Source organism: Chelonia mydas, chromosome 11 (assembly GCF_015237465.2).
Source record: "Chelonia mydas isolate rCheMyd1 chromosome 11, rCheMyd1.pri.v2, whole genome shotgun sequence".
Taxonomy (NCBI): Eukaryota; Metazoa; Chordata; order Testudines; family Cheloniidae; genus Chelonia; species Chelonia mydas.
In genome coordinates this window covers 27,474,689-27,494,572 of record NC_051251.2, presented here as the reverse complement: position 1 = coordinate 27,494,572, position 19,884 = coordinate 27,474,689, and the positions used below count along the sequence as shown (strand labels likewise).

The 19,884-nt window shown below is 38.6% G+C and overlaps 1 protein-coding gene across 7 annotated transcripts in view; it reads right to left on the bottom strand.

The window, feature by feature from the left end:
• Window positions 1-19,884, bottom strand: part of RIF1 (replication timing regulatory factor 1) — a 58,359-nt gene that overhangs the window by 6,482 nt on the left and 31,993 nt on the right. For all 7 annotated transcript variants that reach the window (XR_006284958.1, XM_007056687.4, XM_027819047.3 and 4 more), the window contains 10 exons: window positions 16,792-16,891; window positions 15,090-15,354; window positions 14,100-14,142; window positions 13,520-13,722; window positions 12,868-12,967; window positions 12,321-12,452; window positions 6,727-6,872; window positions 5,924-6,013; window positions 5,779-5,833; window positions 333-3,203 (listed from right to left, as the gene is read on the bottom strand). Coding sequence is in view for 6 of the 7 variants with exons in the window: in XM_007056687.4 (XP_007056749.2) it covers window positions 333-3,203; window positions 5,779-5,833; window positions 5,924-6,013; window positions 6,727-6,872; window positions 12,321-12,452; window positions 12,868-12,967; window positions 13,520-13,722; window positions 14,100-14,142; window positions 15,090-15,354; window positions 16,792-16,891 (4,005 nt within the window). In the remaining variant the exon portion in view is untranslated. The remainder of the gene's footprint in view (window positions 1-332; window positions 3,204-5,778; window positions 5,834-5,923; window positions 6,014-6,726; window positions 6,873-12,320; window positions 12,453-12,867; window positions 12,968-13,519; window positions 13,723-14,099; window positions 14,143-15,089; window positions 15,355-16,791; window positions 16,892-19,884) is intronic.

The following is a 19,884-nucleotide window of genomic DNA, read 5'->3' as shown; positions in this document are numbered from 1 at the left end:
TGCCCCCACCTTCAATTAAGGATGAAGTTAAGTGTGCATCCTGATCATCCTGCCCCTCCAAACAAATCCTCCAGCAAAACCAAAGAAGGTAAGGAGTGGACAATTGATATTTCCAAGGTAAAAACATGCAGAAAAATAATTTTTAAGATAAAACCTGTCAGCACTTACACATGAGAAAAAGGGACTAATAAAAAAATAAGATCTTTGCAGGTCGGCATTAGCACTTCTACAAGATCATGTGGTAATGGTATACATGATATCCAGTGTACTCAGTACACTATGTATGCTTACAAGTGCTCAGTAGTACTGAAGACTGAATTACATCACAATACCTTGTTAGCAGGTGATGGGGAATCATCCTCTTGATGTCTTTTTACTCCCCTCTTTAAAATACTGGTGGATGGAGAAGCAGAAGGAGACCAAATGCAGCGTGTCTGCACTTCACTGGGGCTTTCATTAACCTTAACCAAAGCTACAGAATCAAGCTCCTTCAATTTCTGAGGAGAATCCACATTGTCACTTTCTTCTGCACCCTCCTGGTCTGAGGCTACATTTTCAGGCACTGTAGCTGCCACTGCAGTTTCAGTGAATATTAAACCTTCCTCCTTCATCTCACTATCTTGAGGGATGTATGCTTTTATAGGAGTGTTCTCAGTCTTTTCTACTGCATTCTGATCATGTTTTGGCTCATTTATCTTTGTTTGGTCAGGTTTGTTAACAGTTTCTGCGTCAGATATCTCCTCCATTTGCCCATTTTGACTCATTTCCTCCTTTTCTGTAGCTTCTGGCTCTGTGCCATTCTCCAAAGGAAGACAACTTTCTATGGACTCTTTTGAAACACAGTCAGTCAAACACTGTTCAATACTGTCAACTAGATTGGTGGGCTCTGGCTGTTGCTCCTGAATGACAGGGTCACAAGTTTTACTTTTGATATATGACGGTTTCTCTAGATCTTCCTCCACTGGAATAGCATTTTCTTCCAAATCATTCTCAGATTTTATTCCTCTTTCTGAATCCTTAACGAAACTAGATTTCTTAATGGGAAGCAATGGTGTACTCATTGCACAAGGTTCCACAGACAGCCTTTCTTCAAAATGAGAATCATTAGAAGAAGTTTCTAATGCAGTCATAGTTATCTGAATACATGTGTTTTTATGCTCACTTTGTGCATGGTTATCTGCATTTTTTAATTCAGTGAATGACTTTTCTTGCTGTTGAGAGTTTTCACCACAGCAATTGTAGCTCTTTGATCTTCTCATCCTCTTGCTTCTTTTGTGCTGGCACTCAAGTATCTGCAGAGGTTTTTCAGAGGAAAGAACAGAGTCTGAAGTAGTAGCTACTGCTGCAAATTCAGATAGAATGATTGCACTACAGCCTTCTACACTTCTTTGCTTATCAAGTGATTTATTTGCCTGTCTCGTTTTCAAAACTGGTTCAGATATGCATGGGTTCATGAAGGGTTCTCCCAATATGTTGGTTTTATTTTGTTCTACATTTGTGTTCTGCCCACCAACTGAAGTCTTTGCCACATCTATAATTCCTGTAGATTCGTTAATATCTGTATACATTTTTTTGTTTTTCACATCACATGCCTGAGATATCAATACAGTATCTCTGTCGACTTCAGAACTTGTTTCACCTTTACTTTTTACTTCAGACAGATTCTTAATTTCAGTTACTATTTCTTGTGAAGACAGCTCCTGATTTTGGCTCTCTTTTTCTTCTTTCACTTTGCTTTGAAGAGGATCGCTTTTATTTTTCCATTTTCCAGATCTTTTCCTTTTGGTACTTTCTTCTCTTGTCTCAGAGCTATCAGACTCAGAATTTTCTATACTAGAAAGCAATCCTTGTGAAGCTCTTCTTGTTTGATACCGGGTGCGCCCCCTTGTCTTTTTCTGGCTTGTTATATCCGAACTAGAATCTTGAACATCATCTATTTCAGATTTCAAGTTATCACTTTCAGATTTCTTGGCATTTTTGTTCATTTCCTCTTGAAGACCCCTTGAAGTGTGTGACTCCTTTGGGCCAATGTCTTCTGCAGCAGTCTTCTCATGAAAGTTGCACTCTTTTTTATTTGCATTTTCTTTTGCATCTACAGCTTTTTCAGAAACAGATTTCTGCTTTTGGGATGCATCCTCTTTAATTTGTGGCACCCTCTTCTGGAAAGACTTTTCATCATCTTTACGTTTGTCCTTTTTTTGGTGACTGTTTTCTTTATCTTGACTGTCTGTTGTATTTTCTGCAATTTCTGACCGTCGTCTTGAAGAACGTCTTAGTGTTTTCTGATTAGGAGACATCTGTGGAACTTGATTGTCATCATTAGATATCTGATCAGTTGATATAGCAACCACTGGAGGTGTATTTTCTTTGGAATCCAAATTGGATCCTTTACATTTTTCTTCCTCTTCTACACCATCCACAATTTGTTTATGCTCTATTGTTATACTCTCTATCACTGTAGAATTGGGAGCCTGTGTTTGAGTATCTAGAATGCATTTTGTCTCTTCCGTTTGACTAGGTGGGCCAGATTTATTTTCCAAATGGGTGTCAACAACAGACTCCTGTATACTTTTCTCCAGTTCTAAATCTGTTAACAACTCGGATTGCCTAATTTCTCCATGCTGTGTTTTAATTTGCCTGCGACTCAACCTTTTTAACCCAGTAACTGTTCCTTCAAATTCAGATTTTGAAGAACTTTTATTCTCCTCTTTAGGTTTTTCTATTTTGGAGGGAGTCTTTGGTGCATCTATGCTTTCCTGTTTATCTAAAACAGCAACAGTCCCAGATGCTCCTGATAGTCTATTCAATGCAGAAGGGCTAAAGGGTCTGTTCTCTGAACTATCAAACTTTTCCAAAGTAATAAAGGACTGTCTTCGGCTGGCAGGTTGCGGTGTTCCAGAAATAACATCACTAGAAGATGAAATGCTGCTGACATTTGAAGTGTTTTCATTTCCAACTGAAGGCTCCTTTGCAACTGTTCCAGTTGCATGTTTTTTTGAATCGTCTCCTACTAAAGACTCCTTTGCAACCATTTCAGTTATACTTTTTTTTAAATCCTCCTCACAATTTAAATCTGAACTTTCTGGAACACGAGTGATGGATTTGTCTTCAATATTCACAGAATTCTCAAGAGGTTCACTTGATTTGCAGTTCCCAGTGATTTCATGTGTACTATTGTGCACATTGCTCTTTGTCCTCTCATCCTGCAAGGACAAATTAAGTGACATTGTAATTTTGCTACTTTCACCATAAACCCACAAAAAATGCAATCCCATTTGGACTTGAAATAAAGTAAAAAAAGACTGCTCTGCCTAAATAATGACAATGATTTTGAAACCATCCACCCACTCAAAACACTATGAATTTTCCTTTGTTAGCCACAGTTCAACTGTGTAACTGTTCCAGTGTAACTGACATGCTTTATGGCAATATTTATTTTATTTGTTTAGTCCAAAGAAAGAGGAGTGGTAGAAAGACCTTGTGAAAGTCTGTAGACAAAGAACAGCAGTAAACTTACTACCTACTGGGTTTTATTTCAAAGTTATTAACTAGTACTTCATATATTGTTTTTCTTTACATTAATATAAATATTTTCTAATCATACTGTACAGTACTTTCTGAAGGCAATTAGGAGTTGTTACTAACATCTACATTTAAGATTCTGGATACAATACAACTGCCATGGAGTCTGACTAAGTAATGCTTTCAAAAGAGTCCTAAAGAGACAGAACACTGGCCTTAAAGAGTTAAGTAAGGAGCAGGAAAAGGAAGTGTAACAGGTGTGCATAATCTGAACACATGCTATATTACATCAATTTTCATGTGTCCTGAATTCTACGCCCATTTAAACGTTCAGTGTTAACTGTGTGTCCTGTTCAGCCTGTACAACTTCATCCAGAGTCTAAGTTTATACGGCTAAAAAAGCCTAAGAGAGGATCTTTCTTAGGGATTACATAATTTACTATAAAAACTACTGTCATAAGTGAAAAAGTTAGCTTCAAGAATTACCTTACTACCTAAAAACTACTTTGAAAAACTATGCAGACTAAATGATGTCTAAAAGGCTAGATAGTTTCCAAGATTTTTTGTATCCTAATGAAGTTTCAGGTCCAAACTCACAAGCAGATGACAAAACACTTACATTTCAAAATAACCAGTGAAGGACAATGTGATATGGAAGTCATTGAAAATAAATTATTGGAAAAAATAAAATGGGCATGTGAAAGAAGTTCATAGATTAATAGATACTAAGGTCAGAAGGGACCATTATGATCATCTAGTCCGACCTCCTCCACAAAGCAGGCCACAGAATCTCACCCACCCACTCCTGTGAAAAACCTCTCACCTATGTCTGAGCTATTGAAGTCCTCAAATCGTGGTTTAAAGACTTCAAGGAGCAGAGAATCCTCCAGCAAGTGACCCATGCCCCATGCTACAGAGGAGGGCAAAAAACTTCCAGGAAAGCAATCTGCCTTGGAGGAAAATTCCTTCCTGACCCCAAATATGGCCATCAATTTCAACTGTGGGACTAACTGAAATTCAAGCACTGAAGAATTTCTCAGAACAATTCTATAATATTTGTAGTAAGTTACTGAAAGCATCTTGTATCAATTTTCTGATTTGTCTACTAGTGTATACAGATGATAGTTTTAGAGACTCTTCTTGCTGTATCTGGTAGTTACAGGGATAACACTACTTATAGTTACCTGAATACCTAACTGCTGAATCATGTAATTATATGATTGAGTTTAGTTAATCAGGCAGAGACTCACAAGTTTAGTATGATTATGTTCAAATAGTCAACAGTGTATACATTCTTGCATATGTTCTTTTCCTATCATGCCAAACCTGAGGACTTTCTACTGTAAGTCACAAGCAAACATGTTATGGTTCTCTGTTGTATTTAGAATTCATCTCCAAATGAGGTAATTTGAATCAATAAAGGCAATTTCAAAAAAAACCACTAGGCATAAGACTATCAGTATGCTTTACACAATCATATGATTTCTTTGGCTGAAGTTAATCTAAGACATTGAGGAAACTGAATAAAAAAAATCTAAATTAAATTACATTGCAAGAACAAACAAGATTAGCAAATGTTCTCAAAACTCTGAACTTACTAGCACGTCTTTCTCCTTTAGTTTTTCTTTGGACCCACATAAGACAGCCTTACCAGATATTCTATAAAATGGAAACTCAAGTCCTATAATAAGAAATTTAGAGGTGCTCTTTGTTTTAGACGTATCAAGCTTACCCTCTCCACCACATATCAATTTTGGTCTGTGATCAGAGACGTTCACTCCATATTAGAATTATTCCTCAAACAGATTATAAATAAGCGTGACAGAATTTATTTTTTTAAAGATAATTTCAATGCATATCAATGTTTATTCTTAACCTTATTTTTATTTATTTAACTTTTTACAGTTGGGAAAAATTATGGGGGGAGATCAGACAACTATTTAATGAAAGTAGACACATTCAAAAAATTAGAGCTTTATAACTGTTAAAATGCAAACTGTCATAATCACATGCCAAAATATACAAAGTAAATATCCTTAAATTCTAATAAGTTCTCAAGCAGCATCTTTCTATCTTGTCTATTTATAAATTTTGATTATCAATGGAAATATTTTTGTTGGCTAGTGTGTGTACACCAAAATCAAATACCACCAATAATTACTGATAAAAATCTAATCCTTCCAAGCCTATTATAAAGCATCATTAAGGTAGTTGTAATTCTAGCATCTCCAATACTATGAAACATGGTGAAAATACCTGAGGTTTCTTTTCAAAATCTTCTTTCGGCTCTTCTATTAAAGATGTTTTTAATCTAAAAACAAGATCACCCAAATTAGAGCTGTTGCAACAGAACTTAGAAAATATCTTATCAGCACAAGCCCAGTTGGTATATCATACTTACAAAGAATCTTCCTGGCTCTGAGAATATTGAGAAAATAAGGGAGTGTCTTGGGATGCATCCAGATTATTGTACATAGCAGGAATATCAATTCTGGAACCAAAAATATCATTTCAGTTAGGTGTAGCTTTCTCTTAGAACTTCTAGTGAGAAACAACATGTAATTTTAATAACACACAGTTCCAACGCTGAAAATGCTCATCAAGGAAACCCTACAAAGACTGAACTGCCAAGTCCTCACAAGATTATTTACACTTCTAAATTATTCTGTGATGTGGAATGAGAGACCTCTTGCAGTGAAAGTGTGTTTCAGCAATCAGTGCTTGCTATGAAGGAACTGCTGTTTACATATGGGTATAAAGTTTTTGATCTTTTGATAACCTGTCTTCGGATCATACTGCCAGCTAAAGACTTTCCTTATTTCAATTACTGAAAAATGCCATATTACTAGTGTTAGCCTAAAAGCGAACATGAATCATTGGGTGAAGTTCTACAGCATGTGTCAGGCAGGTGAAACTAGACAATTATGGTTAGTTCTGGACCTAAAACACTATCAGTGAATGAAGTATAAATCAGAGATTGGTCCTGTCCCTTTAAGATACTGTTTCTCCCAAACAACTCTGATGTCTTTAGCCAAAAGATCTTTTTATGTTAGCTTCAAGCTCTGGAGCTCGCATGTAATAGCACAAGATGCATAATTAATATCCTGTTCAAGACTGAGATGGAGTACAGTAAACAAATTAAATTTAAAGTTTGTCCTGATCATTTCATAATACAACCACTCGTCAGTGCTACGGATTACAAACCTCTTTGTCCTAAGAACTTCTTTTTGGTGTTCTGTCAATAGTCTTGCTTTTGTTTCCAAAGGAATAACCACAAAATCAACAGATTTCTCCTCTTCCAGAAGTATCTCGCTTGGTTGTGTCTTTGAAGATGAAAATTCTAGTTTCAGCTATGGAAAGGAAAAAATTGGTTTAAAAACAAGATAAAGGAAATACTATTAATGATACTTCTGTACCCCAGGTACACCATCCCAAAACAGAACAAATACTAACCTATAGTAACTCTGGTTCTTAGAGATGTTGCATTCAGTACTGATCCTTCTGTAGTCACATGTGCACCTCACGCATGAGAGATGAGTTGTTTTTTTGTAAATAGCTGTGTTGGGGACATGTATGTACCCTATGCCTCTTCATGCTACCATATGAGGGTACAAAAAAATGGAGTGGCCATGACCCTCTTCTAAGTCCCTTACAATTAAAAGCCCATATTAGCTAACTACTCTAAAAGGAAAGGATGGAGACTAGGTCATGGGATCTACATGCATGGCATCCTGAAGCAGCACAGTTACTGTAAGGTAACTCATGGCAATCGGGGGAAGACCCGGATGACTGGAAAAAGGCTAATGTAGTGCCCATCTTTAAAAAAGGGAAGAAGGAGGATCCTGGGAACTACAGGCCAGTCAGCCTCACCTCGGTCCCTGGAAAAATCACGGAGCAGATCCTCAAGGAATCAATTCTGAAGCACTTAGAGGAGAGGAAAGTGATCAGGAACAGTCAGCATGGATTCACCAAGGGTAACTCATGCCTGACTAATCTAATTGCCTTCTATGACGAGAAAACAGGCTCTGTGGATGAGGGGAAAGCAGTGGACCTGTTGTTCCTTGACTTTAGCAAAGCTTTTGACATGGTCTCCCACAGTATTCTTGCGAGCAAGTTAAAGAAGTATGGGCTGGATGAATGCTCTATAAGGTGGACAGAAAGTTGGCTAGATTGTTGGGCTCAACGGGTAGTGATCAATGGCTCCATGTCTAGTTGGCAGCCGGTATCAAGTGGAGTGCCCCAAGGGTCGGTCCTCGGGCCGGTTTCTTTCAATATTTTCATAAATGATCTGGAGGATGGTGTAGATTGCACCCTCAGCAAGTTTGCAGATGATACTAAACCGAGAGGAGAGGTAGATACGCTGGAGGGTAGGGACAGGATACAGAGGGCCTTAGACAAATTAGACGATTGGCCCAAAAGAAATCTGATGAGGTTCAACAAGGACAAGTGCAGAGTCCTGCACTTAGTATGGAAGAATCCCATGCACCGCTACAGACTAGGGACCGAATGGCTTGGCAGCAGTTCTGCGGAAAAGGACCTAGGGGTTACAGTGCACGAGAAGCTGGATATGAGTCAACAGCGTGCCCTTGTTTCCAAGAAGGCCAATGGCATTTTGGGATGTATATGGAGGGGCGTTGCCAGCAGATCGAGGGACGTGATTGTTCCCCTCTATTCGACATTGGTGAGGACTCATCTGGAGTACTGTGTCCAGTTTTGGGCTCCACACTACAAGAAGGATGTGGAAAAATTGGAAAGAGTCCAGCGGAGGGCAACAAAAGCGATTAGGGGACTGGAACACATAACTTATGAGGAGAGGCTGAGGGAACTGGGATTGTTTAGTCTGCGGAAGAGAACAATGAGGGGGGATTTGATAGCTGCTTTCAACTACCTGAAAGGGGGTTCCAAAGAGGATGGATCTAGACTGTTCTCAGCGGTAGCAGATGACAGAACAAGGAGTAATGGTCTCAAGTTGCAGTGGGGGAGGTTTAGGTTGGATATTAGGAAAAACTTTTTCACTAGGAGGGTGGTGAAACACTGGAATGCATTACCTAGGGAGGTGGTGGAATCGCCTTCCTTAGATATTTTTAAGGTCAGGCTTGACAAAGCCCTGGCTGGGATGATTTAGTTGGGGACTGGTCCTGCTTTGAGCAGGGGGTTGGACTAGATGACCTCGAGGTCCCTTCCAAACCTGATATTCTATAAGAAACCATTCTTTTTTTTTTTTTTTTGGAGCATGTGTCAGTATGGATTATAGTGCAGATGGCCGGCATGCAATATGCCCTCAGAATGGTGGGAATGAGGAGCTCCAGCTGCATCAGTTGAACAGAGATTTTAATATTGTTCTCTCCAACTTTTCATCTGACCTGTCCGCTATGTGCACGGCATAGTGTTTGACAAAGGTCAGTGGGTTACTCCACGTTGCTAATTTACAGATTTAATATTGGCATATTCCTGAAGCAGGCGGAAGATTCAGTTTGTGATGTGGTGGAGTGAGCCTGGATGTTCAGTGGGAGAGGTACATCAACCAGGTAGTAACACAGTGAAATACATTTTATCATCCATTTTGATACTCTCCGTGAAGGGATGGCCTGACCTTTAGAACATCTGGCTACAGCTATAAACAGATGGGATTTCAGTATGAATGGTTTGTTCCTTTCCATAAAGCAGAGTCCTGGATACGTCTAGGGTGTGTGGTTTCTTTTCTTTTACATAGAATGAGGTTTTGAGGCTGATTGACTGGTTTAGAAGAAAATCTGAGACCACTTTATGAATTATCTTCGGGTGAAGCCTCAGAACTGTCTCGTCCCAATCAAATGTCATGAAGTGGGGTTCAGCCATAAATGCTTGAAGCTCACTCACTCCTCCTGGTTGAAGTGATAACCACTAAGAAGATTTACTTCAGAACGAGGTGGTGAAGAGAGCATTCTGAGAGAGGCTCAAAATAGAGGATCCACGAGCCTCAGGAAGATTATATTGAAGTGCCAGGTTGAAGTAGGTTCTCTGACTAGCAGGTAAGAGTATAAAAGCCTCTTGAGAAACTTTGATACTGTGTGTGTCCACTTGAGTATCATGATCCTTTCCATAATGGGTAAACTGGCTGTCTGCTCTGAAAGTATGGGTGAACCAGCTGTTTCTTTTGAGACTGGTATTTGCAGAGTTTCCTGTAGGGGGTTGGTGTACAAATCCTCAGTGACCTCACAGTGGCCCTCGAGTCCTTCAAGGTGTCCTTCATTGTTCTTTTGATGAAGAGCTCTAATCTCTTGAATGGAAGGTGTCTCATGACCCTGAACTTCCCTCAGCATTCTGGATGCTAACTGCCAGGACAGCCACGGCCATGTCGGAGGAGTCCATGACTACCTGCAAGGCTGCTCTGGCAGCTGTTTAGTCTTCCCTTATAATCTCCTCTAATTCCTCCTTAGTGTCCTGTGGCATTTTTGCCAGGAAGGGAGTCACTCTCTCCCATATCAGGAAATTACATCTGATGAACCATGCCTGGTAGCTTGCCACACAGAACTGCAATGAGGCGGATGAGTAGGCTTTGAGCCCAAACAGAGCTATTTTTTTGTGAGTTATCCTCGGGCATGCCTTTGTCAATTTCAACTTGTCCTCTACTTCAGCTACCACCAGTGGCCCTGGATCTGCTGGGATTAAAAGGCTTCAAAGTTTTCCGGTGGCACCTGAAAGAGCTTCTCCACCTCTTTAGACACAGGTTGGATGGTAGCCAGAGTGTGTCAGAGCACTTTGCTAGCTCCCATGTGCCCTCCTTTATGGGAATAGCAATTTTTCCCAGGGCTGATGGGGTTAAGATGTCTAAATTTGTGTTACTTCTCTTGTATGGCCATTGTTTTGATATCCAGGTCTGTGATATGAGCATCATGAAATGCTTTAAAGTTGACCACTGGGGTAGGGGCTAGTGTGACCACTTCATCAGGTGACTATAACTTCTTTGGTGGAGACTGGGGATGCTGCTGTTTCTCCATTGCTCCTAATTCTTGGGCGCTGACAACTGGCTCCAGTGTTGGTGGCCAAGGTAATGATGCTGCCAAAGAGCCTGATCTCCTCTTCCCGGACCTATGGCAGGACACCTGAAATGATGATCCTCAGTACGGATAGGATGGGTACTGACCTGGTTGCAGCAGGTTGGCCCAGTGCCACTCATGTCTTTTTTGAAGCAGTGCTCAGAGAGAGTACCAGCTCTAGGGTCACTCTCAGAAGGTAACAGAGCATCACTGTTTGTTGCTGAGATGAAGAAGTAATCTGGCAACAAAGATGTACTTTGAATTGCAATGCTGTACTGTAGTGTCATGTCTCCATTCTGGCAGCTGCTGCCACACCAGTACCAACAATGTTCCCTGGAGGGAATCTCAACAGCTCTCTAAGATGTACTTTGGTCCTATAATAGGTGCAGCGGTTGGCACATATGCCTTTGTCAGGGCAGATGCTGGCAGTGCCAGCTTACTTAGGGCCACTTCCTTGGAGGAGGACTAGGCCCCTCTTCTTGGAGGTCTGATGTCTCTTTTCTCTATGGAGAAATGTATGTGTCTGGTCTCCACTCACCCCTCCTTTGGCCTCGCCACTGTATTGTGGTGCTGATGCCAATGATGATGTTGTCAGTACGAGAGAGGCAAGTGCCAAGTCTGCCAGTACTGGTGTCAAAGCAGCTGCTGGCACCGGTGTTGGGAGTAGCATCGGCTAATACTGAAGGCTTTGGTGATAAGCACCAATGTAACCAGTTTCTATTTCAAAGAGGTTTTCTTCCCTGCCTTCTTTTGCTGCTGGGTCCTCGGATGGCGTGTCTGCTTAGAGGAGCACTGACTGAGGATGACCCGTTAGATTTTTTGAAGATCTCCTCCAGGTCTGAAATAATGTGTATTGAGAGCGCGCGAGCGTGTGTGTGGCCTCAGCCACACTGCCCTCACCTTGCAAATCATCAATGAGAAGGATCTGCACACTGAATACTTAAGTGGAGGTGCCTCTCCCCCAGATAGAAACGGCATCCGCTCTGCCCGTTAAACAGGAGAGTAAGTCCACTAAAAATCAGTTAGTGTTTATATCCTGAAGGCTTAGACTCTGCCCCTGGGGCTTGGCATGAGGCACTTCACCCTCAGCCAGCTGCATGGGGGTATCTTTCTGGGGTAGTTTTTTAGGACTGTCCACATTAAAGTATTAATGAAGATAAGGAGGGCAAAGAAGAATTTCTTCACAAAACTAGTCTAAAAGATGAGCCTGAAGGTCAAAGTAGTGGGCTGGACACTTACCAGGTTCCATCCTGCTTCCCAGGCAGTAAGAGGGAACTGGGGAAGGTCCTGGCTGCGCCACCATTCATAACCTCACAGGAGCACAAGGAGGCACAGGGTACATGCATTACCCTGATGGACAGAGCTAGTCAAAGCAATCCAATCTCAGATGCATGAGGTGCATGTGCACCTACACCAGGATACACACACACACACAGAGAATACTTTGACATGATACACAGCCAAAAAAACTAATCAGATCTTAATGTTCAGCATCCTGCTGGCTGCTCTCCCTATTCCTTATGGAGCCTCTGTTGATTAAACTTTCACTCCTTAAAAACCTACCTTGCCTTAAGTTTCCATAGCAATAACAAAAAAGAAAACTTCAAAAATACTAGAAAATCTGAATAGGGAAAAAGTAACAGCTAACTGCTATTAGGCTGGCTTGCTTCAGACTGGTGGACTTGAGATACAAAACCAGCATACCCAATAGTCTCTTGTGGAAGAAAGTCAGCATAAAGTAATGTTTAATTTTATTACATCCATCTGTATGCATCTTACCTTTGCTGTTGTTACATGAGCAGTGGTAGTCTTGTCTTTCAGACCATTGGCCTGTGCCAGCAAGGAATCCCTTTTTCCACCTGATTTAACTTCTATTCCACTGATCTTTGCATCCCACTGGGAATTTTCTGTCTGTTTAAAGAGAAATAAAAATGGTGTTTAGTGTAAATAGATAAAGTAGGTAACTTAATGAAACTTTGCATAAGATTCGATTTCACTCATGACTTCAAAAAATATGTTTGCTTACCTTCCCTTGTAGTTTCCTCTAAAATGTAAAGATTTTTGCAAATATGCTGCATAAGAACAGGCCAATAGTTCAGGTAAAACCCTAGTTATTATCTACCAAATGCCATCTCAGCCTAGGCCCTTCAGCCTCTGGTTATTCTAATTCAGGATATGGTTATTACCTCTAACACTAATCAACCTCAAATCATTATAGTAAAATCTTGATTACTGTAACTCCATAGGACATTGTTACTATCTCCAGCACAATTCCAGAATTGTAGAGAGTAAACCACTCATAAGAAGTAACATAATAGATACTTACAGCATCAGAAAATGGAGCACTGGATTCTTCCACTAACTCAACACTTTCAAAGCCAGGTAGTAAAAGCAGAATTTTCTTTTTGGCTTGGCTTAATATGGATCTGTTTAAGGAAAAAAAATTAAGATTTATGGAAAAAGTGCATAAGATCATTAAGTTCACTACTACTTATAAGCAGCACACATACACTGAAGCAGAATGAAGCTCATGGATTCTGTACATTTACAGATACTTGTTCAAGAAAAAGTATCTTTTAGATTTGAAGCTTTCTACGAGCAAAGAACTCATTTGTGAGGACTTCCAAACTATCCCGATAACTCATGAACATCTTTTCCTTCCCTTCCAGAATTCCTAAAATAAAACTTTACATTTAAATTCTCATTCCATACAGTTTCACTCCTATACTAGGGATACTTTCATGGACTTAAACACAATTAGTGGTTTGATTATTTTTTATCACTATGTACTTGACCAAGGTTAAATCCTGAGTTTAGGAACAGTTTTCCCTACTTAACATCTTATTTATAAGAAGTTATGATTTTTCATGTTTATATCCCATCACAAATTAAAAAAGCTTATGTTATCTTGGCTTGATTTATAAATACTCTGATGATGTAGCAAAATCAAACAACAAATATACAAGAGAGCATCTTACTTTAATTCTTCAGGGTACGTTAACACTGTAGCTTTAGCAAATGTTGCATTCCAGAACTGAGCACTTTGGCTGCGTATTTGTTTACTTTTATGCAGAAAGATTATGCACAGCAATGGAGAGAGCTGCTCTAATAGGTCGCTATCATAAAATCCAGTATAGTGGGATTGTAAACATACAATGATCTCTCCCAAAAGCTTTTCTAACTGGAAAAAAAGAGAAATGTGTAAATAATTTTTGAATCAATTACATATTTTAAAAATTTAAATAGTGAAATAAACAAGATTTATATAGTGGCAGTTTATGTGGATATGACAAGAATATGGCATAAGAACAGGTCTGGACTCAGTTCCACAGAAATACTAAACCTCTATATATGAAGGAGCCCGTAATATTTAATTCAACACAGATTTGTACTTTACCCTAGCCAGTTTTCAGTTCAAGTTCGTAGCACACCTTTAAGCGAAATGCTTACTAGACTGCCTTAATACAAATACAATTTTGTTTTTAGAGCACAAAATTCTCAGGATTGAAATGCCATACAGTATTTGTTCTTTCACAGACCTTTTCTGCTAAAATTTACCTTGTTGCTGAGACTACTGTACACTCTAGATACATCAGCAAGCCTATGAAAGAAAGAACATAGAATGGATGAAGTGTTAATGAAATATTTCTTAATCCTTTCTGTTCTCAGCAAAGATTTCCAATAACGTTGATATATGACACTAGAAAAGGTGCAATAGTCATCTTCAAGGTCTCACACCAACATATGAAGTTGCATATTATTTTAATGGCTCCATTTAATAATTTACAACCCTTCTTGATTCCCCCATAATGGCCATAAACAAACTTTCTAAGCTAATGAGCATGACAATTAAAAATTAGTTCTAATAATCCCGACAGAGTAGTTTACAGATCCATAACTAATTGTTTTCTAATAGAGTAATTTCTGCTACCTTTCTTCTGCTCCTCTTGGTCTGAGCTACACTGACTCTGCAAGCAAACTTCCTTAACTAACTTCAGAGAGATTTTCCATACATAGCTACAGCAGCACCCGGAGAGAATTTAATACAGTATCCAATAGGCTTAACTGTAACCACTTTGCATGGTGAAAATTAAACAGATTAATAGTTTTCACCTCCAAAAATAACCATTTTTAAAGTCAAGTCTTTGGAAAATACAATGGAATGCAGAGCATTGCACAAATATTTCAAAACCTTTATATAAAATTTCCCACAACTTAAACGTTCTAGGCTTTTATCTAAGTTCAAAACATATGCAACTATAAACTTGGTTTCCTTATTCTTGTGACAAAACCCTTCCATTTTCTGCCCATCTATGAAAGGACTGTTCTGAGTACATCTTAATAGTTCTTAACCCATGCAACTGTATACTGAATAAATTAATAGCAAGACATATTTTTGTTTTTCTTTATACGTTCTGCTATACAGTTTTAAAGTGGGTTACTTAACATATCGTATATTCCTACTGGAATCTGTTTAAGGAAAATGTTTCACCAATATTACCATGTATATTTACCAAGAAGTCATCCCATAATTTCTGAAATACTCACTTTGTTCTTTCATAAAACATTGCAAGTGGTTTTGACAGAGTTGCAAACATAGTTCTGATCATCGAAGGCAAAGAAATGTGGCTGATGATGTTGTGAAGAATAGCAATAACTGAAGCGCCAACCGAGATCAATGTTTCTGACTGGGTATCTTTGGAACTGAGCATATGGAAAGAGTTTATCAACTTCACTAGAAGTTTAAAGAGGGAGGCCAGTTTTCCAAGAGGTTCCTTTTTCTTCTTAGACCAATCCGTAGGTGTCTGTGGGGCTAAGGTAAAAAAATAAATCCGTTAAAGACAGTGACCTTAAACTTTCCCTTCTGCTTTATATAAAATTCAAATCAATATTGTCTGAGATACAATATTAGAATGAAACAGTCCAGGGCAATAATAAATAGCATATTTGGACTCCTAAAATAGCTCATCAGTATAAATACACAGTTATTCAAATCCACTATAACCAATAAAAATTCTAATTTAGTGCAGTCGCTGTGGATTTGATTCCAATTTTCCATTCACCCACCCTTATGGCCTGGAACTGATGCAGGAGTTTTGATACTGGTTGATCCTACATACTCTTAAATTCTTCGTGTAAAAAACAAAAGGGCCAGATTCGGATAAATTTAGTCATGTGGACTAGTACTCAAAGCTGGATTAAACTGAAAAAGTTTTAATTAAAAGTTTACATCACATTATTTCAAGGGGAAAATCATTTCTCTTCAGCTGTAACTAGTACCTCCGCTCCTTGAGTAGTCCTTCCAGATAGTTGCATGTAAGATACTACTCAATGTGTGCAAGGGTGGCAGATGCTACAGCAAAAAATTAACTCAATTTCCATTTGAAATTCCATCTTTAAAATGTTCTAGTGTTTACTTTACTTTTAATGGCTATGAACAGGACAGGGGAACAGGACAACCAGTAACACTGTGTGCCCAACACCTTCTGTATTTATATATCAACAGCTCAAATGAAATGTGGAAAACTACTTCACTAACATCGGACTTTTGGTGAGTGATATGGGACACAAAGCTAATAAAATGAAGCAACTCCCATTTCAAGTGCAGCACTGATAAGTTATGAAAACTAACCATATGTGCAGTAACTTATGTTTTCAAGTTAATTGCTTAATGTATAAATTCTTCAAGGCACATTATAAGTTAAACTAAAACTGGAAATTGTAATAATCAAGTGTTGCTTTTTTAGGCTACGTTTCAACAAAGCAGTATGTGAAACGCAGGAGTTTTTGGACTGCTACTAAAAGAAAATGCCTTCATAGACTTAAGACTTTAAAAAGTGAAACTATCATTGAACCCATAACTAAATTTTCCAAATTTAAAGAAAGTTTATGTTTTCAATAATCCACCGAACAGGAAAAAATTTGCTATTGTCATAATATACCAACCTATATCCTGATTTTCACATGTGCTGAGCCCCCCAAGGAGCTTTTACGAAGTTTACAGTGGAGCTGCTAAACACTCAATACTTCTGAAAAATCAGACTTAAGTGCCTAAGTATGAATTTAGGAGCTTAATTTTAGTTTCCTGTTTTTGAAAATCTTGGACTCCGCTCTTAAGAAAGAAAAATACCTCAGAGGTGGACTGTTAAGAATATACAATACCTAATTTATCACTTGCAATAATTCTAGTTTTCAATCATTTACTCTTTGAAATCACAGAACAAATCCAATTATTGGAAATTTTTCTTACATCTATTTTTTGGCTGATATTTAGTACCATATGGTGTAAAGTTGATGCAGTCAACCATAACTGATACAATATGGGTGAGACCATCCACCATTGACAGGTTCTAAGGGAGGAGAAAAGCAAAAATCATTAGCAAAGCCAAAGTCATGGGGGTAGAAAAAAATGTGAAACAGTGTTTAAAAGAAACCTAGTAGTGATTGTGGGTAACAATCTGGATATGTGTTCACAACTATAATACATGGCAAGGAGACAAATGCAATTTTAAGCTGCAAGGAGGAAATCATCAGGGCCAGGTTACCAGCTAGTCTAAGTCAGCATCGCTCCACTGAATTCAAAGCAGCAGATTTACACATGTTGAAAATCCTATCAAGTCTTTTTATATTCTTTTCTCTATTTGTCTAGCTTTATCACATGTACTACTGCATTCAACTCTGACACCACATTACCACAAATACCTGCAAATGGAAGGAGTTTACAGAGGAACATCAAAAGTGATTATAAGTCTAGAGGTTTCAGAGTAGTAGCCGTGTTAGTCTGTATCAGCAAAAAGAAAAGGAGTACTTGTGGCACCTTAGAGACTAACAAATTTGAGCACAAGCTTTTGTGAGCTACAGCTGACTTCATTGGATGCATGCAGTGGAAAATACAGTGGGGAGATTTTATACACACCGAGAACATGAAACAATGGGTGTTACCATACACACTGTAATGAGAGTGATCAGGTAAGGTGAGCTATTACCAGCAGGAGAGAAAAAACACCCTTTTGTAGTGATAATCAAGGTGGGCCATTTCCAGCAGTTGACAAGAACGTGTGAGGAACAGTTGGGGTGGGGGCAATAAACATGGGGAAATAGTTTTCCTTTGTGTAATGACACATCTACTCCCAGTCTTTATTCAAGCCTAAGTTAATGGTGTCCAGTTTTCAAATTAATTCCAGTTCAGCAGTCTCTCGCTGGATTCTGGTTTTGAAGTTTTTTTTGTTGAATTGCCACTTTTAGGTCTAATCGAGTGACCAGAGAGACTGAAGTGTTCTCCAACTGGTTTTTGAAGATTATAATTTTTGACATCTGATTTGTGTCCATTTATTCTTTTACGTAGACACTGTCCAGTCTGGCCAATGTACATGGCAGAGGGGCATTGCTGGCACATGATGGCATATATCACACTGGTAGATGTGCAGGTGAATGAGCCTCTGATAGCGTGGCTGATGTGATTAGGCCCTATGATGGTGTCCAGGGGAACGTGATGGTGTCCAGGGGACACAAATCAGATGTCAAGAATTATAACATTCAAAAACCAGTCGGAGAACACTTCACTCTCTCTGGTCACTCGATTACAGACCTAAAAGTGGCAATTCTTCAACCAAAAAAACTTCAAAAACAGACTCCAACGAGAGACTGAATTGGAATTAATTTGCAAACGGGATACAATTAACTTAGGCTTGAATAAAGACTGGGAGTGGATGGGTCATTACACAAAGTAAAACTATTTCCCCATGTTTATTTCCCCCCAACCCCCACTGTTCCTCACACGTTCTTGTCAACTGCTGGAAATGGTCCACCTTGATCATCACTACAAAAGGGTTTTTTTTTCTCTCCTGCTGGTAATAGCTCACCTTACCTGATCACTCTCATTACAGTGTGTATGGTAACACCACTGTTTCATGTTCTCTGTGTATAAAAAAATCTCCCCACTGTATTTTCCACTGCATGCATCCAATGAAGTGAGCTGTAGCTCATGAAAGCTTATGCTCAAATAAATGTTAGTCTCTAAGATGCCACAAGTATTCATTTTCTTTTTATAAGTCTAGAGGTATTGACCCCTAATGAAATGTTTATATTACAATGTATGGCTAGCTGAAGGACATATTACATATTACAATATTACAATGTATGGCTAGCTGAAGGACTGTCACACTAAGAGCAAACATTTTTGGTTAAAGTATTGTAAACACAGCAATAAAATCTTCATAACAAGGAACGCCATAAAGTAAATTCAACGGTCATATGATTAATCAATAGTTAATAGAAACACTAAGTTTAAGAGAGAGCATTTCCCTCAACCATCCTATTTGCACAAAAAGAACAATATTTTGTTTAAATAGTTGTGCCAAAACTGTCCAACTTTCATAGAATTTATACTTTGAAGTACTTCAATTTAAAATAAGTCTGAGTGCAACAGCTATTACTGAAAATATAAGAGTCAGGCGCAAAGTTTCCTATATTAGAATTAACAGATGTGGTAGTATCAAGAGGGAGTTTAACAAGTGACAAACTTGTAGCATTGCAATTGTGTTGCTCAATTTCTAAGGCTTGACCTTTGTTGTATTTGTTTCTTAAAGGAACTAAGTGTGGTTAACAAAATACAGTTAAATTTACAAAGTCTAAAATTTTATGACAACTTAGTATATATTTACATGTATACACATTGCCAGCCCCCTATTTTGCCTGTCTGATCTGTTCTTATAAATAGGAAAACCAGCTGAAACACAGTAGGAAGAGCCAGCATGATTGCAAACAAAAGCAAATGCTATAAGCCTTATTTGTTGGTTGGGCTACCCACCTGAGAAACTGGTAACTGATTAATCTTCTTAACCTTATTTTACAAGTTGACAAATTATTAGTTGGATAGTTCAGGTTTAAGGTTGTCAACCTCAGTGTGAGTTGCCATTTAAATATGTGGAGTGTCAGTCGCAGTGGATTTAGTAGAGTGTTACTATACTTCAGTACTTAAAGCCCAAATCCAAAAATGTCCTTGAGTTGCAGTTTTACATATAGAGCATAATCACACAATATTTGTATAGCTAATAATTAGTGTCCAGGTTTAGTCAACCGAAATTGCCTCAAAATCTCCTGTGCAGCTTTCAGTTTGCATAAAGTTCTATGCATCTGTTCAGTGGGATGGGAGGCCTAAGGATGAATCAGACATTACTTTACTAATTTAGGGCTTGCTCACGTTTCAAAAAGGACTAGATCAAAGTGTATACATGGACCACTAATACGCATCAGCAGGTTCCACATGGACAGTTAGTCTGTGGCAGGCTAGTGCAAGTTAGATTCACACCCCAGCTTGCTACAAAATAAATGTTCATGTAGA